The 21,648-nt window shown below is 48.6% G+C and overlaps 2 protein-coding genes across 2 annotated transcripts in view; one reads left to right on the top strand and one right to left on the bottom strand.

Annotated features, from left to right (window-relative positions):
* MYH16 (myosin heavy chain 16) overlaps window positions 1-12,059 on the bottom strand; it is a gene marked incomplete at both ends in the record, with an annotated part of 36,324 nt that extends 24,265 nt beyond the window's left edge. The window contains 10 exon segments of the mRNA XM_082064678.1: window positions 317-418; window positions 1,028-1,128; window positions 2,307-2,355; window positions 2,359-2,370; window positions 3,001-3,093; window positions 4,689-4,799; window positions 5,033-5,266; window positions 5,440-5,490; window positions 11,512-11,563; window positions 11,983-12,059. Of these exon segments, the coding sequence (XP_081920804.1) occupies window positions 317-418; window positions 1,028-1,128; window positions 2,307-2,355; window positions 2,359-2,370; window positions 3,001-3,093; window positions 4,689-4,799; window positions 5,033-5,266; window positions 5,440-5,490; window positions 11,512-11,563; window positions 11,983-12,059 (882 nt within the window).
* Window positions 12,060-14,707: 2,648 nt separating this feature from the next.
* Window positions 14,708-20,905, top strand: KPNA7 (karyopherin subunit alpha 7; the record flags this gene model as incomplete). The annotated part of the gene is made up of 10 exons (XM_082064677.1): window positions 14,708-14,773; window positions 15,429-15,563; window positions 16,100-16,185; window positions 16,659-16,927; window positions 17,386-17,468; window positions 17,989-18,252; window positions 18,608-18,841; window positions 19,151-19,333; window positions 20,030-20,179; window positions 20,798-20,905. The coding sequence occupies 10 exons, from the start codon at window positions 14,708-14,710 to the stop codon at window positions 20,876-20,878; spliced, it is 1,551 nt and encodes a 516-aa protein (XP_081920803.1). The 3' UTR covers window positions 20,879-20,905.
* Between the last annotated feature and the right edge of the window lie 743 nt (window positions 20,906-21,648).

The following is a 21,648-nucleotide window of genomic DNA, read 5'->3' as shown; positions in this document are numbered from 1 at the left end:
TGCCACAGCTTTCAGATGTCGGTTTTCAGGCTTCAAACGAACCCTTTAACCAGCTCATTTGAAGGCCTGCAAACCCCAGGCCATCGAATGTCAACCAGAAACTGCTACATCAAGCTCATTTGCTCTGGAGTGGATCTTTTACTGTCAGGCTCCAGACAACTGAACAAATCTTTAGGCTATCCCTAGCTGCTCTTTCAGTAGCTTATTTATCCTTAGGTTGAAAAAGCTGAATTTTATTCATCGGGGAAGCTTAGGCCAGGGAGGCAGCAAGCTGTTTGGTGTATTTTCAATTTCGCTGGTGTTTCTCCAGACTTACTTCAGTGAGAAGTGGCTCTTGCCCATCATCTGTGTTGTCTGCTGTGATCACACCTTGATGCACCCGGTGGCAATAAGTCGGATCAGGCACAGGAAGCAGCTTCTGCAGCAAGGGGCAGAGCAAGAGGTGATTACACCAGTTGCCACCAGTATGATCAAGGCATAATGTGAGCTTTTTGACTGGAAACTGAGGGTTTTTCTAGGGTTCAATTCCTGAGCATGTTTTGAGTGCATCACTTAAGAAAAAAGCCCTTTGTGGGATTTGTTAGGTTACCTAGGAGCTTTTAACATAGCAGCCACGTCAAAGTAAGTGGCATTGAACACCCAAACCTTTTTGGCAGTATTGAAAAACTTGTCCTGGCTGTCTTTCCTGTCCTGAGGAGACGTAAGCGATTGACGTGAAGCAGCTCAACACTTCAGTCTGAAAAGGATCATTTTTACCTTAGTGGCAGCCCTGCCAGATCAAGCGGAACCCCACCATTCATTGATCAAGATACGGGAAGACAGCTTTCTTTTCTCACTCTGGCCTGCCTAAGGAAAAGTCACTTGCAATCCTCTTCTTCCTGGGTAATTAGTTACAAACCCCCGCTGCAGAGAACCTATTTCAGTTTCTAGCCAAGTACAGTTCTGGTGAGCAGGTTTCTTATTCTAGAAACAGAGGATTGAGCAGGGATTTGTGCATTAAAGGGAGCAAATAACACACACAAATTGCCATGCCAGCAAGTTCAAGTTTCTTTTTGGAGACAATCTGGTGGAAGATCTGATGATCTCTCTCAGGTACCTCCTGGGAAACGACAGGTGACTTCTCTAGACCTGGAACACAGAGGGAAACGGTTTGTAAGACTGACCTGTGAAATGTGTCCTTTCTTTTTGAGGAGAGCTCTGGAAAAGATATTTTGTACCTTATAATCTGTCCATACATTCTGTCAGGTGCTAACATGCTTATTTTGGCTTCCGGTTTCCAGAAAAAAACCCAAACATCTTCCTTTAAACCTGACCATATCAGTTTGTTCAGCTGTACCAAATCACCAGCCCTTGCTGGCAGCCCTTGCTGGGCATTTTTCACTCTTGCCTCTCAGCTGAAGCCTTCTGTCCATACAGCTCTGCTGGTGAACAGCATCATGTGGGTTCTTCAGACAAATATTTGTTGACTCAAACCACCTTTCTTTTCAATTTTAGTTAGTCCAGGTGATTTCAGGGAGCGCTCGGACAATTCCATCTGCCACTAAGGGTGCAGAAGGACCTCGGGCTGGTGCTACTCCTTGCACAGTGAAGGTCTGTCCACGTCCTTGCTCACCTGGCCAGGCTGCAAGAAGCTGCAACCTGCCAGTAAAACAGCCTAAAACTTCTTGGCCCGCTGTCCAGAGAGGCAAATCCAACATATGGTCTCTGGGTGTGATACAAATCTGTGTTGAGTTGAAAGTAGGAGGGATGCAGACAATCCCACATTAAAGAATAACCATTCCATATGTTTCCTCTCTCCTCTTTCTGTGTGCTAAAGGGCTTTAGTCAGGAAACACGGTGGGCTCTTTTTACCTTGGGAGCTGGGATTTGTGGTTCTCAATTTAGTCTTTGGTGCACGTGTGCACACAAAGAACAATGCACCTTCCCTGGATAGCTATTTTTAGGGTCTCGGTTGCAAGGCAATTATAGTGTTGTACTGATGAATGTGAGTAATGGTTGCAATATAATTGTAGAATGAGAAGTGCACAACTTTTGGGGGAGGCTTTGTGCCATTTACGTGTTCACAGAGTCTCATAGGCAACTAAAGAAAGAAGAAATAAATTTATCATCACCCAAAGCACACAACCCCACTGTAGAAGTAGGGGCAGATTTTGTTTTAATTTACATTAATTTACAATAGTGCAGATCCTTCAAGTTACCAGGGTTCATTTCAGATTTGCAGTGTCTGATGTAATCGGAACAGGGTCCATTCAACACAAGAAAAAACCCAAAGCAAAATTAATATGAAGAATTATGTGCTTACTTACAAGTCTCAGCATTAGCCCCAGCCAGCTTGCCTGTGCTACCAAAGTGAATTCAGATAAATATGCCCTGGATGAGAAAATAAAAGATGAGCCTGTTAATCAAGATCGCAATATCTGTAGGAAAACTGAAAGTAGCTGAGAGATTCCGAGTGCTCAGCGGGGACAGACAGCACTGCCTGTGGGGGCAAATTTGCAAGTCAGTGAGAGGAAATTTAATCTTTTCCAAAGATCAGATCTATAAAAAACCCCTTTCTTCTTGGATTCTGTATTAGAGCTTAAAGAAATCCTCCTTTCCCTGCAGCATATGGCAGAAGAATGTAGCACACAGAGGAATGAGACTGCAGTTGAAAACCCCAACGTTTTGCGTTTTCACCGACAATTTCAAAATTAAAAATAATCTGCAAAAAATGAAAGCCTTTTTAATCTTTGCAGAGTAAACAGTTGAAAAACAATTGATTTGGGGTTGATCAAAACTTTTAGTCTTTTGACATATACAAATATGAAGTCAAAACAAAATTGACTGACAAACCCAGTTCAAGAAAATAAGACACAATAAGGCTTTGTGTGGAATGTTAGTAAATATAAACTAACTTAATGCTTGAGGAAGCATTTAAAAATAATTTTTGGTTTTATTTCTGCTGAAGGAACATCTTTGTATGACCTCCCAGTGACCTGGCAGTGAAGGGCTGGTACCTACAAAATGGGAGGAATTATTCTTCCTCATAGTTGTAGCATTAGCAAAGGTCTCCAGAACAGGACCCACCTGGGTGATTTGATCTTCCAGGGATTCCTACAAAAACAAGATACAGTTGGCATCAGCAGGATGCTCAGCGCTGAGGGCTTAGGCTTTGAGCACAACCACTCCCCGCCATCCAAAGCAACCCTGTAAATACATTTTTGCCCACAGAAAGCTGAATTACCACTGTGAGCACTAATTCCTTTCAGGTTCAGCCCTACCAAAGGGTCCAGCCTTGTGGATTTGGGGCAGGCGGGAGTCTGGCTAATCTCAGTTCCAAGAAGGAGCACCAAATGCAAAGTATAATGCAGTTTTCAGTGCTTTCAGTCTTCCAGAAAAGAGTTTTGGGGATGTGCCAGGAATGAGAGACCCACAGGAACAGGTTGGGCAGCGCTGGATCTGCAGTCAGAAAGCTGGGAGAGAGCAATGAGGTTTATTGCTCGTAGGAAAAGGTTATTCCAAGGATAGAGGGCAGCATAAGACAGGCCAGGAATGGTGTAGGGTAGGAACAGCCTCAGGGGAAGAAGTTGTGGAGGAGGAAACAGGTACAGAGATACAAGCTGGGACATGACAATCCAGAGCTTTGGCGGTGAGGAAGCTGGAAGGAGAAATTGGAAGGCACAGAAGGAATCCCACGAGGCTAGAATAACAGGATTTTTGCTGCGAGGCCAAATGTGGCTGCTATTTATGTCTTTAAGTTCTGAGTTGTTTTACTGAGCCCCATAGTAGAGTCAGAGGGGAGAAGGGAAAAAAGGAAAAAGAAACAAGAAAAAAATAAAGAGAAAGAGGAGAGGAGAGGAGAGGAGAGGAGAGGAGAGGAGAGGAGAGGAGAGGAGAGGAGAGGAGAGGAGAGGAGAGGAGAGGAGAGGAGAGGAGAGGAGAGGAGAGGAGAGGAGAGGAGAGGAGAGGCGAGGAGAGGAGAGGAGAGGAGAGGAGAGGAAAGAGAAACCACTGCTCAGCCTCAGAAGCTGTGATGCCTCTGCATGCTGAAGCAGCCAGTAGCACACAGACTTTCTTTCTGTTTGATACCAAACAACACACTTCATTGCTATCAAGAAAAAAAAGCCCGTGTCTCCCTCCCCGATTACTGATGCTTATGTCTCCGTCTCTTTTATTATTTCAATAACTTGCTCTTCACAATGTTTTACCCAGCTAAAACACTTTTTACTATGGGTGTTTGTGGGTTTTGGTTTGGTTTTTTTTGCAGGTGGCAGGAAATGAAGTGCTGGGAAATCCCACCTGCCCGAGGATCCCTGAGGCTGCTGAACAGCACGATTCTCTCAAAAATCTCCATTCTCTCTGCAAACACTGTGATTATTCCTCCCACTGCTCTTTCAGTTCCCAAACCACCTGCAAGCCCCCAGAGCTCCGTGTGAGGGTAGATTCATTGCAGCCACAGATCAATATCACGCTCCGTTTCATGAATGGGAAAAAAAAAGAAATGCAGGGAACTAATGTGATGACAGGGCAGAGCAAAGCAGAGAACTCCAATGTTCCTCTTACTTTGCCATTTGCTTTTAACAAGTGACACACAGGCAGGGAAAAGGGACTCCGGATATGAGCTGACACTGGAAGATTTAAGTCACACACACACAGAATTTACAGCAGCACGGGCTGGCCCTCTGAGCCAGGACCGGTTCCTGTCCTGCCATTCCCCTCTGCCCTTTCAAACCATGGATCCTCAGGTGGGTGTAGTGCTGACATAGGTTGTCTGGGACACTGGCCTCATTCAGGAAGGTCACGTTTGCCATGTCATCGATCTGGCTGAACGTGGACATGTTCATTATCCACCATTCCATCCATCTACTGGACATTTGTCACCATGATGGCCTGCAGTCTTGGGGAACAGGAAGGTGACGTTATCCCAGATAGGTCTCCATGAACCACATGGGAAGACACTCTTGGACATGCTTCCACTTCAGGTCTTCTTCTGGCTGACACTGCCCCTGGCTGGTGGCCTCAAGAAAGGATTCCCACAAACTGGCTGACCCACAGGGCAAAACAGGTCTGGACTCAGAGGTGGTTGCACTTCCTTGGGAGGCAGGAGGCTTCTGCGTTCCTGTTGAACCCATGAAGCAGAGCTTAGCTGGTTGATTATCATCTTCAACATGACTTTGTCATCCTTTTCAGATGGGATCTCCTCAGCAAGGAAACCCTCTTTCTCATCCGTCACCCAGCAGGTTTTCCTGATGTCACAGGGATTGTTCATGGCCTCAGTTTTGTCTTTCTCAAGAGGAGCCAGAACTGGAAATTGTCGGCATCATCCACACACTCTTCCTTTTAATAATCAGACATCTTGACTTCTCTTTTAGGCAGAAGGTAAAACTAGAAGGAAAAGACAAAGGGAAACGTGCTTCCCACATTGCTGAGAAAGCAGAGATTGAAGAAGCCTGGACTTGCCTGTGGTGCTGTCCTGTTCACACCAACAATAATTTCTGGTTCAAAAGGAACCTGCAGCAGAAGGAACAGGCAAGTCAACATCCCAAACCTGGGTGCTGCTTCCTAAGAGAGACCAGAAAGCGAGAGATTAATGGGGGGAAAAAAGGGAGAATATTCCTATTTTTTCCTCACCCTTCCTCATTTTCCAGTGCCAGGCCACTGGGAACCTGCCTATGGCCAAGAAATGGGGGCTTTCTCCCATCTTTTGTTCCTGAAAACTGTGAGACCCTGAGGCCCAGTTCTGCTGAGGGTAGTTCTTTGGTGGGGGTTGCAGTGGGATTTGGGAAGTAGTGAGGGTGTTGATGGTTTTCTGTGGTTGCCAGAGAAACCCACGAAGTAGCTGTAAGTCAGAGCAACCGCAGAGCTTCTCGCTGCCTCCACGGGGTCAGGCAGCCACTGTGCAGGTGCCTCCCATGCCGTTTGGGCACGTGAAATGCTACAGCAGTGCACAAAATAGCACAAATGTAAAAGGGATTCAGAGGAACCTGAAAAGGAGGATCTGGTTCATCACCTCCTGTTCTCATCCATCAAAAACCACCAGGGTCATCTAGGAGAGTCTGTGGCACATCCTCCTCACATGCCCCTTGGTGGTTTCTACCCTTGTCACGACCTGTGACCATCCCTGTGGCAAAGCCATTCCACGGGAGGGAGCAGGAGAGTTCAAGGATGTAACTCACATCCCAAGGCTTTGCATTTTTTGGGAACAGTTCCACATTGGGAGCAGACAATGTCCCACACACCAGGCAGTCTTCCTTCCACCACCCCCACATCTGAACCAGCTTTAACGTTGTCAAGGCAACAGTCAAACTGCTGATGGTGAGGAGGTTTTGTCAGTGTCCAGCTACCTAAAGACTGGGAACCTCTGAGACCTGCTCAGCCTGTTGCTCCCTGCAGAGGCAAAGCTGGTTTCATCACTCCTATGCATTACTTAGATTAAAGGGAACACCAAGCTATGCTGTGGCTTTGTTTTGCAGCGCACACACTGGCCAGGCCAAGGGCTGCTCTCCATTCCACCTCTGCAGCCCCCGTGACATGACGACAGCCCCAAGCAAAGCTTCGCACCAGCCTTGTGAGTCCCATCGTCTGCACCGGAGGGAGAGGAGTCGGTCTGGGGTGAGTGGGAGAAGCCCCCGTGTGTGCAGAGGACTCAGTGCCAGCAGGGTCTGGTTTTAGAGGCTACTGCTTGGGCTGAAGTCAGAATAACTTGGCACTGAGTAGAAACGATGATGGTACTGGCCCTTCTGGTGCTCCCCACCATCCTGAAAACCTTGGTGATCTAAAAATATGTGCATGCAAAGATTCCAAGGCAGCAGCACTACACCTTTGTAAACTGGTTTCAGGGGTCAAAAAGGTCCTGGTGTAACACTGTCAACTAAAATTTGCTGCTCTGGGATGAGTTACACCCATAAAGCAGGAAGGAGGAACTTTCCTCTGTCCATTTCCACGTCTGATCAGGCAGAGATAAGGAACTATAACAGCTCAGCAATCATTTCCCCTCTCAATCTGTAGTTAAATTTGTAGACTTGCTGGTTTTACATGCCCAGATTGGCAATGTATATGTGAGACTTGGCTCAGGTCTACACTTTATCTGTCACCTCCCTGAAATTCATGCGCTAGCATGGTCTCTGAAACGGATCAGTGAAATGTTAGGTATCCAGAGACAATATGTGTTTTTAAAAACTTAGGCGTAAATGTAGTCCCAAAAGTCATGGCTGAAGGAATTGGGAAGGCCATGCCAACAATTGGGGGTGAGCTAAAATTCTGAAAATGTACTTCGAAAAAATCACAGGGAATTTAACAAACGTATAGTTAAAATACCTGTGAGGTCAAGTCTCCCTGTTATAAAACACAGTGAATATATAAATCCAGATGGGCTTTATGTCAGCCTGCAGGCACCGTGCTTTTCTCTTTCTGCCTCCGCCTGCAGTTTCTGCCCTGTGGAGTTAGATGGTCCTTCCTGATCTCCACCCCAAACCTTCCCCGCAATCCCGCACAGCAAATACCTTCCCACTGCACCCCGGTCCTGGAATATGGGTGTTCACAAGGGCTGCCCAGGCTCCTTCAGGGCTGCTAAGCCAGAGCTTAACGTTTTAAAAGACGTTTCCTTACCCATAAATCCAGCAGGCTGCAGTGCTGGGAGCCTGGCTGGGAAAGCTTTGGTCCCTCAGGAGAGATCAGATAATTATTTGTTCCATGGGGATTTCTCCTTGTCTTCCCTTTCCTTATAGGATGTTTTATGAACTCAGCTGCTGGAGCACAGGGACAAGAGGCTGCAACAGAAGGACCACCTGATGAAGCTTCATTCAAAGTCACGGTTTGGGCTGTGCCCTTCTTGCCGAGGTGGTTTCATCGGTGGCAGGACAAACCTCAGCCTGAATCCTTGGCAGGTGCAGCCATATTTGAAATGGAATGAAAAATTCATTTAAAAATCATTTCTATGTGTTTACGATGAATAAATTCTGTGTGTTTGCTACAAGCAGAGAGGATAAAGGCTGTTGTGTTACTGTCCTGCTTGTCTCAGTTGCTCAATGGATATGAACTGCCCTGAAAAACAACCACTTCTGTATCAGCTTTGTGTATTCCTCTGCTATATTTGCTATATCAGCTGGAGTGTCTGGGATGTGGTTATTCTGCAAGTATTGCCATTGTGGGTGGCTTGGGATTGAGTTTCCAAGCAAGAAGGTTCAGATAAACAGTTGCTTTGAGGTGAAAATTACAGAGTTCATGTTACACCCACCTCTTGAATTTGTAACTGACTAGTCACCCTGAAAATCTGATTCTAGGAACTCAGCATGTCCTGTCAGGAGCAGAATAATACCACAGAAACCCTGGCCGGTTTGATTAACTTCTCAGGAATGTATCCGGAGCAAGTAATATTTTCTGGGCTCTTTAGGTAATTATTTCAAACCTCGAATCTGTGAATGAAGGCTGTAAACAGTTCTCAGGGAGACAGAGAAAGGCATGAAATGCACCAAATAAGTAATGGATTCTGACCTGTTCGGTGATGTGTAACGTGCATAAGTGTCTGTTTTGGCCGCACAGGAGGAGTGAGCTGCAAAGGGAGCAATCGGATCTCTCCATGAAGTGACACAGGTCAAAATGGCAAACCTTAAATAGCTACAAGCTCGCTCAGCCCATGGACAGATCAGCAACGGCAACAACTTGGCCAAATTGCTTCCTGAGTAAGTAGGATGCCTCTTGCTGAGTTTAATGACATCTCATTGCAGTTTCCATAGCACAGGCCCCGTTCTGTGCTGTCCCTGGCCACACTGTTCTCCAGCATATCACTGCGCTCTGCAAATCCCGCTGTGACAGCCCGGCCTGGGCTGCAGCCGGTTCATCCAGCCACATCCCGTTACAACCATTATATTATCCAGTGAGGAGGTTTTTGAAGGTTCTTATAGAAAATGGAGGAGACGTGTTGTGCCGTGCCGTGTCCTGATAGCAACCCACGGCGAGCCCTGCGTGCCGTGGATCGGCAGGAGGGAGTTGTCTGCTAAGCAGGATGTTTGCCTTTGGTGTGGGCTCAGTTTCTTGCTCTGACACAGATTTCTTCATCATCTTAAGGTGATACTAAGAGTCCAGCCTTCCTGCCTGAAGGGATGATGGGGACCATGACTGTTTCAGATCGGAAAACAGTCTTCAGGTAAGGAGCAAATCACCCCTGGGTGAGGACACCAGTAAAAACCACAGCCCGACCTCTCACCATGGGCTGTGACTACCATGGTCTCACTGTGGGCAATCAGCAGCTTTGTTAGCAGGTCTGCAGGGCCTTCACCGTGGTGTTTGATGGAGTGGATGAGAGGGGGCTCTGCCACTCCTCCTCCCCTTGTTGCCCTTTTTCCCAGCAAGAGATAGGACAAAATTACTTCAAGTTGCGCCAGGGCAGGTTGAGGTTGGATCTTGGGAACAATTTCTTCCCCAAAGGGCTGTTGGGCATTGGAACAGGCTGCCCAGGGCAGTGCTGGAGTCACCATCCCTGGAGGGTTGGACAGACAGAGATGAGGTTCTCAGGGACATGGGGCAGTGCCAGGGCTGGGGGAACGGGTGGACTTGATGATCTTGAGTCTCTTTTCCAACCAAAATGATTCTATGGTTCCGTGTACTGTACCTCAGCCTCAGAAAGAATGACCACACCAATCAGCTGCCCACTCAAAGTGTCATGCAGAATTTTAGGAAATATTTTTACGAATCTAATCCCCAGTTAACTACACCTGGAGGATTCCACCAGCTGGATGGTGCTGCCCAGGGTCTGCGCTGGTGCCGAGGGAGCTGCTCCCATCGCTTTGTCCAGGACAGACTCCAGAGCGGTGGGGTGGCAGGGAGGTGATGGCACAATGAGACGTAATTACTGCCCTCCCCCAAATAAAAAGCTCATTACCAAATCAATGTGTGTATGAGACATGAAGCAGTTGAGACAGAGACAATTAATCGCCCCTACGCTTAGCAAAAATTATCTTCAGCTCCTAGGAGGGTGGAATCCACATGTTGAATCCTCTTTTTAGCATTTCCTAAGCATGGCTTTCAAATGCAGGCCCCTAAATACACATTTTAAACAAAAACACTAATTTCTGTTGAAATGCTGTGATAATTGGAGGTGCTGGAGCAAGGTGGGCAGACATATGGCAGCCCTCACTGGTGAGAAATTGCAGGGGCAATGGGAAAGTTCATCTTCTAATCTTAATTAAGCTGCACACAGACTCCCTGACAGCAAAGGGGCATCCAGAAGCTCAAGAGCCTATGATTTATTTAGGTTTTCTCATGTTTTCATGTGTTTTTTCTTCCCTATGTGATTTATAAGATATTCCACTCCTTTAGAGAAGGCCTTAGCCTTTTTCCCACTAGGTGCCGTGGAGCAAGGTCACGCATGATTTATACAGAATTAATGTGTTTTTTTCAGTAAATCCAAGGTTTCTCCATCACTCTATTGTGCCTCACCCCCAAATTCACTGGTGGTTTCTCTGTTCCAGTTTCTCAAGTTACAGATTCAGGGACTAAAGGAATAATTCTTACTGGTTCCTGTTAGGAAAATAAATAAATAAATAAGCCTCTAAGATTTTTGGCCATAGGTGATTATAGTTTCCGCAGCTGAATAAATCAGTGTCCCATAACTGACACAGGATAATGGGTTTAATAAATAGCTATGATTAAGTCTGATGTTATTTTTAAATAATGCCAAAAACTGTTACTCTAATCCCTCCGCGGCTGGCAGACAGGACACTGCTTAGAAGTTAAAATTAGTTCCTGAACGTTCAGCCTGGTGTGGAGTTACCGGCTCTCCAGGGCTGTGCTGGTTTGCTGGGGCTCCCGCTTACACCGGCTGCCTCGGGCACACACTAAATAAAGGGAAACAACAAGCTGCACCTTGAGCCTTGGAAAATCCAGCTGTGGAGATGGGCTTTGCCACTGACTCTGCAATAAGATGTGGATAACAATAAATCCCTCCCCCACCTTCTGCGTGTCCTGATGAGATAGAGTGTAAAGGATGGGGACTGTCACTTATTATGTGATTGTTTAGTGCCTGGCACAATGCAGCTCTGATCTCGACTCAAATCCGCAGCTACTGCACGAACAATAGGACTGAAATGAATCTCATGGCTGGTGGCGGGGAAGTGGCCATGGACTGACATCTCCTCCCTGGGAGGAACTGGGGGATCGTGCACCAGGAAGATGCATCCCAACCAAAAAAGGAGGAATTTCCAGGCTCCATCCCTGCCACACCCGGGAACTGCCCTGCATCCACCAGCAGGTACCTCAGCAGCTGCTTCAGGAACCCACACAGATATTTCCTTGGTGTTTCTGTAACAAATAAGTAAAATTAATTTGTTGGTGTTAACAGACTACACTAGAGCTAACAGATCCGAGGGGCTGTCTGAGCGCAGGCGTTCAGGGGCTGGCAGGAGCCGCTGCCTTCGCTCGCTCTCTGCCAGGTGAAGCTCTCCTTTCACAGAAGGTTTCCTCGGACCAGCTGCTGTGGCTGTGCAACCTCCCGCCATGGAGCCTCATCTAACCCTGCACAGAGATGTCACCTACCAGCGTCTTTCCTGACCAGCGCCTTTCTCCACATGCACTGAGGGTAAACGGACTAAAGAAACACAAAAAAACAGAGGAAGAGCAACCAGTGCTTTTATCTCAGGGTTTAAAACTGGTATTTTCAACTCTGCCACCAGTGTAAATAGCCATCCCAGTGGGAGCAAGAGGCGCAGGGTGGCCGGGTGGGAGAGAGCAGCCGCACAGAAAACCTCTAATCTGGAACCGCAGCTTTTCATACCTGTCACGACGTGGATTTTCAGCTTGAGCACACAAGGCTGAGCTCAGGGGACACTGTCATGTAGATTTAGGGTTTTATCTCCTTTCCTCTCCATTAGCTGTGATACCCTCTCATTATGCTGAAAACTGAAATGTGGGGCTTTTTTTTCCTCCTCCAGCGGTTGTTCCTTTTCCCATTCGGCAAATATCGATCTGCCCATGTCCTCAGCATGGGTCGAACTCAGCCCCACTCACCCTCTGCCAGCTCGTGGGGCCACGTGCTCGGCAGTGCCACCTCTCATGCCATCAGTGACCGAAGGGGGGTTGATCATCAATCTGCACGTGTGTTTTTCTCTCCCCATCCTCTCCCTCCCTGCGCTGGCAGCGACAGGGGACTGAACGGGATGGGTCTGATTGCGCTTGGCAGGTGGAGAGGGAATGGAAAGGGCAGAGAGGAAAAAGAGCAGCCTGGGATAGGGATCAACTCTTTGCAGCCTTGTTGCACATTCACGTCCCGCAGCACTTGGGCAAGAGAGCTCTGCAGGCTGCTGGGGGGCTGAGCAGGAGGCGGCCCCCACTTCTCTCGGGGCTTCATGTTAAGCCAATTTAATTAAATTGCTTGGAAAGGTTGCGAGGACTCATCTATTTCAGCTTGAGCCAGGCCTGTTTTGACTTAGCGTTGGCTGATTAGGAATTAGCCGAAACAAACCGCTCAGAAAGCAAAATTAGAGGGTGCACACTAACTTTTGCACCAGATTAAGTTGAATTAAAAAGCAATTGAAATGTAATTTTCCTCTCTCAAGCAGCCAAGAAACAAGATAATGCAACTGATGGCACTTGAAGCTTAAAAAGACAGCATCTAGGATTAGCACAACTGGCTTTTTAATGCCCACAAACAACAGATTTATCTGAATGCCTTCTCTCAAACCTCCCCCCATCACCTTCCACACAAAGCTTCGTACAACTTGCTTCATTTACCTTGAAAGGCAGGATTGGTAGGGCCCTGGGATTTGAATCCAGGACTTAACGCAGCCTGGGTATCGCATAGTGTGTTTCCATAGGTATTTTCATGCTGGAAAGCGCCTCACAGAGAACTGGTTGTTCCATGTCACACACATAATTTGGTTTGAAATGGCTCCAGTGCTGCTCCCGCCTGCCTTCCCGCAGCGATCCCGGACGCCTGCTCTGAATTACTGTGCAGAAAAAGATGTCAAGTGATTATAAATTGGGTTTTAATTAAATATTTTAATAGCTGCTTTCCCTGCCCATTGGGCAAACTACTCCTCTCCCCATCGGCTGGACCAGGCTGGCACCTCTGTGCGCACAGAGGGGTACGGGGTGGGTTTTATGGGGCTTTGCTAAAAAGGGCGATGGCTTGGAGGACTTGTAAAAGCAGGATTGCTTCAGCACTTTGGAGTGCCCAGAGCTGTAGCCAAGCCCCGCTGCAAGGGGTTGTTTTGAGGGCAGGGACGCTGTGGTCCCCGTTGGCCAGAGTGGCAGAGGACAAGCTGTGCAGGCAGCCCCAGCATCAGCGTGGAACTGGTGTTAGGGCACCGTAAATGCAAATGATCTCTTGACGAAAGGTGATGGAGACTGTGATAGACACAAAACATACTGTGATAAGAGATGCCCAGCAGCTCCTGGCCAAAATCTAAAGGACTCATGGAGATAATAGGTCCCTGCTGGACTCCTGCCTGTGCCAACCAGCAGCTCAGCGCCTGCTGCTGCTCCACATCTCTTAATCCTGTCTCATCCCACTTGCAACCTCCACTCGGCTGGTCCCCACTAACCAAAGGTGGCGGCTGCTCCCCTGCTCTGCATCCCCACCTTCCAGTGACCTGGTCAAAGACCAGGCATCCCCAGCCTGCCCATCCCCTGTGCTCCCCATCCCCTGCACACAGACGGGGAGGCAGCACCCAGACTGTACCCCACATCATGGGACATTGTACGGGCACAGCCTGGCAGCTCCCACCAAAGGTCTGGCCACAAAAAAGGCCAAAGTGGACAAAGTGTAAATGCATGGAGGAGATGGGGATGGTGAGCAGCATGGCCCAGGAGGGAGAACATCACCATCCATCCTCCTCCAGCTGCATCCAGTTGGCCATGGAGCAGCTGGGGATAATGGAGAGGCTGGTCTGGGGAGAGCCAATCGTGGGGGAAAACAAGGGGGTACGTGGCTCCATGGGGGCAATAAAAGAGCCAGTTGAGGGCACTGAGGTATGAGAGAGTTGAGGTGAGTGGCTTTTTTCTTCTTTGGGGGTGTTTGGTTGTTTCCTTTTTCTGCTGAAAAAGCACTTAGGGCTTATTCTTGGTCTTGTGTGTATTTCTGTGGTTCTCTTGCTAGGAGAGGTTTATAAATTATTTTTATCTGTCCCTATTTAATGTTTTTTACCTGGCAATCCATACCAGTAGTGGGGTTTCCTTAGTTGGACTTGGTCATGTTGTGCCACTGCACGTGGCCTTGTGTCTTTCCTTTTGGGGTGTCTCTGGTGTAGGAAGCCAAGCTGGGCTGTGTGCTGGGGTGAGAGGGTGGGCTTGGATGTGGCTGCCTGTCCTTAATTGGGGCTTAAGCTGATGCTTTTGGAGGAAAGAGGCTTTGCTAGGTTTGAGCTTTAAGTAAATGTAAAAGCCCTGGGATCAGAACCAGAGGAGGGTGGTGTTGCTGTGACTATGAGAGTTGCTGTTTGGTGTCCTCATGGGCTTGCAGCAGCTGTAACTTCTGTTGCCTGGATGTTAAGCTGTAGCTTGTGGTTTAATTTATGTCAGTGTCTCATGTGAGGATGCTACTGAGCTCTGCTTGGGGCAGGGAGCTCCAGCATCTCATGTGCTGGGGGCAAAATGTGTAGTATGGGCTGTTGGTGTGGGGGGTCCCAAACCCCTCTGTGGACGTTGCTGTGCAGTTGTGACCTGACGCTGCTCTGTCCTGAACCCCAAAGGCACGTGAAGTTTTTCGGCTGGCACCTCTCTCAAAGCTGCCGAGATGCCAGTTTTGGCCAAGCAGAGTGAGCGGATGAGGCAGTTCAAGAACAAGGGCAAGAATGCAGCTGTAAGTACCCACCTGTGCCAGCCCCTTGGGACAGTGTTGGAGCCCACGGGAGAGTCTGTCTGTTGGCAGAAGGTGATGTGAAGGTTTCTGGAAGGCAATTATCCCCAGATCTACCTGTATGGGGGGGCTCTGCCAGCAGGGATGCTCAGTGAGCTTTTGAGATGTGGTGTGGAGCTGGCTGGGCTGGGAGCAATGCAGTGGCACAGGCAAGGGGGACATGAGTTTTGGGTGGGTGACTCTGAGCTGTATTGATGAAGGTGCTGGAGAAGGGAGATGGTTCAGCTCCAGCCTGCTGAGCTCTTGGCAGCGGCTATCCCTGCGTGGAGGGGGCTGGTGTGGCATGTCAGCCCGCAGGATCTGTCATCTTGCTTTAAGCCAGTAGAGGAGACAAGGGTTTGCCTTTCAGGTTCAGCAAATCTACTTTTAAAATAATCCACTGGTTGCTGGTTCATCCAGCAGCCCATGTCCTTGGGAGGCACTGGGAGGCTTCTCTCTCTCCCATCTCCCACACAACCCTCCAGGCCATAGCAAGAAGCTGCCTGGGAGCAAATGCTGGTACTGCACCCATTATGTAGGACACTTGGGGCAGAGGGTTGAGTGAGCTCCTTGGGGACCTGGGTGATGTGACACTGGTGGCATGGTGCCTTCTCTCCAGGACCTGCGGAGGCAGAGGGTGGAGGTGAATGTTGAGCTGCGAAAGGCCAAGAAGGATGAGCAGATCCTGAAGCGCAGGAACATCTCGTTCAGTCTGATGGAGGAGAACCTCTCTCCAGAAGACAAAAGAAATGAGGTGAGTGCTGGGTACTCTGCACCTGGGCAGGATCAGTGCTGCAGCTTGTGCAGTCAGTATCATCTCCTCCTTGGACCACTACCAAGTCCAGTTCAAGTGACCTGGCTTAAATGGCCAGTGCTGTTCCTGATCACCATGCCCTGTGTCGGAGTGGTTTAGACTCCCCAGCCCTTTTCCTGGAGATGATGTCCCATGTGGCTTCCCTCGATGACAGGTAGGGCAGGCTGGTGTTCTGGCTTGCTGGGAGCTGGCAAAGCTCCCGTCTGGTTCCCTGTGTAGTGAGGAGTAATTACCGGGCTCACAGGGCCATTGTGGTGTGTCAGTGACTCCTTCTGTGCTTGATTATAAGGATTAGTTGCCCAGAAGGCTTTTGTGGATTCTCTGCCTCCTCTCGAAACTGCATTGCATAAAGAACAGACATTGCTCAGATGTGAAGTGGTGACTGACTTGGGTCTAGACGGCTGATGGGCTACGGAGATTAAACCAAAGGGAGCCCTGGCTTGTTCTCTGACTCTGAATCACTCCCTGTGACACAGATTATTCAGTTCTCCTTGGAGGAGATTGTTGAAGCTGTGAACGGGAGCAATGAGGAGCTGCAGCTGCAGGCCACGCAGGCCACCAGGTATGCTGAGGGAGCTGCGGTGCATCCTGCCAGCAGAAGGCATTTCTTCCTGGTTGAAGAGATGCCAAAGTGGGAAGGAGCTCAGCAACCTGAACTGCCCTGAGGAGCCTCAGCTGGTGCTGGTTTTGTGCCCTGTGTGCCTTGCTTAGCTCTGTCACGGTCCTGGGCAGGGACCTGTGTGGTTGGACCCAACCAAGGGCTTGGCTGTGGCTCCTGGATTTTCTGCCCCTGTGCTGGGGCAGAGACCACGTTGGTCTTCACAAGAAATCAGGTGCTGAAGGCTTGTTCAGGACAAGGACTGGAGAGCCTGGCTCTGCAAGAGTCAATGCTGAGCAGGCCTGTCCCCAGCTAAGGGGGGTTGGAGGGAACACAGGGTGCCACCATCACCCAGCTGGTGACAGGGATGTCTCTTGAGCAGGATTATGGTCTGCCATGGCACTACATGGTTTATTCTGTGATCTCCTTTCTTGCAGGAGAATGCTGTCCAGGCAGAAAGAACCCCCCATCAATCAGATCATCAATCTGGGGATCATCCCCAGGCTGGTTGAGTTCCTGGCCTGTGCTGACAATGCTTCTCTGCAGTTTGAGGCAGCCTGGGCACTGACTAACATCGCTGCTGGCAACTCTGACCACACCAAGGCGGTGGTGGAGGGAGGTGCCATCCCAGCCTTCATCTCCCTCCTGTCCTCCCCACACATGCACATCAGCGAGCAGTCTGTGTGGGCCCTGGGCAACATTGCGGGTAAGTGGAGGTCTCCAGACATGTGGAGGGTCGCTGCCCAGGTCCTGGGGAGCTGGTGGTATTGATGCTCCTCAAGATAGCTTTGTCTCCAAGCTGCTGTCCCTCTTGAAACCCTTCAGTCCTTTCACATGGCCTTAGAGCCTGCGATGGTTCTGCAAGAGGGTTTTGGCCTCAGCCAAGTGCAAGGTTCCATCCTGCTGGTATGGTCTAACCCACTAGTGTTGTCAGTAGTGAGAACAGAATGGGTTATGTCTGGTTAACCCAACACAAACTAGCCATGATGGCACTCCAGTCTACCTTGTAAATCCTCACCACTGGAAGATACTTAATGGTGTGTGGCTGGTGAGGAAGCCCAAATCACCCAGCCCTGGCTGGTGCCTGCAGGTCTGGCTGCTCTTTGTTGACTGTCTTGTGACTTGGGTAGATGCAATAAATGACCTTTTTTTTAATCTGTACAGGTGATGGTCCCCTATACAGAGATGCTCTTATCAATTGCAGTGTGGTTCCTCCCTTGCTGGCTCTGGTGTCACCTATAACTCCAGTAAATAACCTTCATTTTCTTGACTTAGCAGCTCTTAATCACTTGGGTACTGGGTGAATGGTGGTCTGTCATCTGCCTTATGAACAACAAGCTGTTTGTATAATTGAATGAGACCTTGTCCTAAACAGCTTTTAATGACCCTGTCTCTGAGCCATATACAAAGCTGGGGATGCCAAGGAGACAATCTTCAATGTGATGTCTTCTAGTCTTAGCTTTCCTACCCAGCTTCAACCTTCTCAAGCTAGGAATTGGATGAAACTGGTGCAAGGTAGACTTGCATATGTGTGTAGAAGGGCTGAACTTGCCCTTCCAGCTTCTTCCTGCTTCTTCTTGAGTAGCTCTAAGCTGCTGGATTGTTCTACTCACTCTACCTGTTTCATCTGTCTTCTTCAAATAAGCCTCAGCCCTTATTAAGAAGGCTGCTTGATAACATCTCTGAGCTGCAGGGACCAGAAGCAGGGTGCTACCTCTTCCTCACTTGGTACTACAGTGAGGATCTTATACCTCCCTTGTGTTTCAGGTTGGGTTCCTGAGGAACATCACATGGACACTGTCAAACCTCTGTAGGAACAAGAACCCCTACCCTCCTCTGGATGCAGTGAATAAGATTCTGCCTGTCCTCATCTGCCTCATGGAACATGAGGACAAGGAAATAATTTCTGACTCCTGCTGGGCTGTTTCCTATCTGACCGATGGCTCCAACGATCGCATCCAAATTGTTCTGGATACAGGGATTCTCCCAAGGGTGGTGGAACTCATGGCTAGCCCAGAGCTGATCATTATGGTAGGAAACAATCTTCAGTCTCTTCCCTTGATGTAGGAACATCTGAGGTGGCGGGGGGGGGGGAAGGTGTGTGTCCTTACTCTGGCTACCATGGCCTGCTGTCTCCTCAGACTGCACTACTATCTTGTTGGTCAAGCCTCTACTCTCTGTTCCAGCTCGCTGTGGCTTGTAGGCTGGATAGACCGTAAAGCTGCTTAGAGCAAAATAGGAGGCTGATGGGTCTGTAAATACAACAGTAATCACCCATGATGCTTTCCTTATTTGAAGGATCAAGCACTTAGTGAGGGATCTCACTAGACTTTCTGGTGTGTATCCCTCAAGGTAAGAATTCTCATCTCTTCTAATCTCTGTCTAGACTCCAGCTCTTCGTGCCATTGGGAACGTGGTCACAGGGACTGATGAGCAGACCCAGGCAGCTATTGATGCTGGTGTCTTGGCCGTCCTGCCCTGTCTCCTGAGACATGCAAAGCCAACTATACAGAAGGAAGCAGCGTGGACACTCAGTAACATTGCAGCAGGGCCTTGCCAGCAGATCCAGCAACTCATCACCTGTGGATTATTGCCACCTCTGGTGGAGCTGCTTGATAAGGTAAAGGGTGGGTGCAGCACTGCAGAAACAATGCTGAAGTTTGTGAGGTCTGTGATGCCTTATTTGTGAAGCACTCAGTGTGTGCCTGCCTGAGCAACCTGCTTCAAAGCTGTTGATCCTTGTAACAGCCTGGGCACTTAGACTTGTCAGTACACATGCGTGAAATCAGGGGTTGGTGTCCACCCACCCCTGAAAGATCTAGGGAAGGTGGGTCAGTCCAAACTGAACATGGAGAAGTGATTATCCTCACCTTGCACTGATCTTGGAGTGATGTTAAAGCCTGGGAGAGTCTTTGTGCTGCTCTTCCAGGGGGACTTCAAAGCTCAGAAGGAAGCTGTGTGGGCTGTGGCCAACTTCACAACAGGAGGCACTGTGGAACAGATGGTGGAGCTTGTCCAGTCTGGAGTCCTCAAACCTCTGCTCAACCTGCTCTTGGCCAAGGACAGCAAAACTATCCTGATCATCCTGGATACCATTTCAAATCTCTTCTTGGTAAGATCTGCTGTTTCTTGTATTCCTTCACCAGAAAATCAGCAAGATGTGAGCCCTTGTGTGGCTGGAACAGCTCCTACAGCAGTTACTGATGTGTGGGAGTAAGAGTTACACTTCACGTTGTCTAACTTGTTCTTTGGACACCCTCAGATTGTCCAGAGGGCTTGATGAGATTAAGTTCCCAAAGTGTTCCTCTTTACCTGCTGTGACTTTAGTCTCCTTCTGGAAAGTAAAGTCCTGCTGTGACTGTTGTTGCCTTTCTGGAAAGGAGATGAGGTTGTGTGTGAATCCCTAAGCTGGACAGAGGTGAAGGTCTGGCAGACATGCAACTGCAGAGAAATGAAGTGGTTCTGGGGACATTCTTACTCCCTTCTAGCTGATGTCTATGTGCTTGAAAGCCTGTTCCTTGTAGCACCTTCAAACCAGTGAAATGGCTTTTGCAAATGAAATTGTGGGTGGCAGGTCACACCTGCTGCCTCTGAGAGTATGGATGTAACTGAGCAGGGTTGGGCCAGCTTGTCTGGTTGGCACTTGAGCCACTGTGCAGTAATCCCAGCAGCGACTGGTTAGCTGCATCCCTGCGACTGGGTAGGGACTGTTGTCCTTAGACTTGTAGATCAGGGTCTTACAGTAAAGACCATCTTGTACCCTGTTACTGTGAGGTGACATTTTTCCTGTGTGGTTCTGATGTCACAGGCAGCTGAGAAGCTGGGAGAGACAGACAGGTTGTGTCTGCTGGTGGAGGAGCTTGATGGTTTGGAGAAAATTGAAGCCTTGCAAACCCATGAGAACAACACAGTCTACCGAGCTGCACTGAATATCATAGAGAAATACTTTTCTGGTGAGGTATGTGAGCTCTTGCTGTTTCTCATCTGAAAATATGAGGATATTACACAGTGGAATGAGGCATAGACTTTAAGGAAGCTGAAATGGGATGCTGGAAGAAACCTCTATATGACTAGAGTAGTCCTTGAAGCTTGTTCCAGTTGCTTTTAAAGGTCTGTAAAAGAAGCTCTGAGTTGTTGGCTCATGAGTTGCACAACAGCTATAGATGCCTTGATAGCATCTTGCTGCTGGAATTTAAACCAGCATCAGCTGGAGTTACTGCAGTTGCTGATCTGAATACCAAATGTGGAGAAGTTTCCTCCTTTGGAGCTGAGCTAGCTCGTCAGTATGAGTGGAAGCCTCCTACTCAGCTGATAACCATGCTCAGGTTGCATCTGGATTACTTGACCCTTCTTATGCTAATGAACTTATGGAAAAAGTGTACAGGACACAAGCAGCAGTTGCAAGAGTCTTGTCTTAGAGTGAAGCTGATCTGCTGCTGTAATAAGCTCTTTGGGGTGCTGTTTTAACAAGAATGAAACAGTAAGCTGCTGGGGAAAAAAAAAGGCAAGCTCTGGTACAAAAAGCTTCAGTTTAAGACACAGAAACTTTAACTGAAGGCTCTCAATTTTCTTATAGGAAAATCCAGATCTGGAGCCTGGGACTGGCCAAGATGGACTATATGATTTCTCAGTGAAGAAGCAAGACTTCAACTTCTGAAGATGAAGCACTGTACAGCTCTGAACTGGTGGGTGGAGGTGTCCTGGGTCAAGCTCAGGCACCCAAACCAAGAGGAGCAGAGACACAATCTTTTTACTTTTGAAACTTTTCAATAAATTGCACTTCTGGCTTTGTACTTCTTGCCCTGGATATTTTTTCCCCTCTCAAACTGATGTTGGAAAAAAAGGTCTATAGTGTTTGTGTAGTGTCTAAGACCTTGCAGAAATGTTTTCTGGGTGGAAAGTGCAGCCAGAAACTTTCTGTGCACTGCATTAAGCTGCTGGAGAGCTGGATGTTACCATCAAATCCAGCTGGGCCTCTGTGCTTGTGCTGAAGTTTCTAGGCTAGGCTTGGAGTGAGTGAACCTCTGAATAGCTGTTCAAGAGGTGCTTCACCTTCCACTTGGGAGGAGATGCTCCTAGCAGAGAAGTTGGCCAGGGGAAGGTGGGTCACTGTCACCTGTGTGTCCTAATCCACCCCCTGTGGAAGTATTGGGGTCTGGACAAAGAAGCTGTTGAGTTAAATGCTGGTCCTTTGGCAGCAAAGCTGTGTTGGAGGCAGCTATTGCCCTGGGAGCTGTAGCTTCCCAGATGCTGAACCCAGCCTGGAGCCCATTGATCCAGAGCTGCCCTTTGATACTGAGAACCTGTCTCTCAGGTTTCCATGGCTCTTCCCTCTCTCCCAGCCCTCCAGCTTTGGTCTCTAGCTGCAGGCTGAGCAGAAGGTGAGGATGGAGTTGATGTGGCTCTTGAGTCCAGTCCTGTGTCTAT

The sequence above is a fragment of the Streptopelia decaocto genome (assembly GCF_964273445.1).
Source record: "Streptopelia decaocto genome assembly, chromosome: 13".
NCBI lineage: Eukaryota > Metazoa > Chordata > Aves > Columbiformes > Columbidae > Streptopelia > Streptopelia decaocto.
This window is presented reverse-complemented; position numbering and strand designations above follow the sequence as displayed.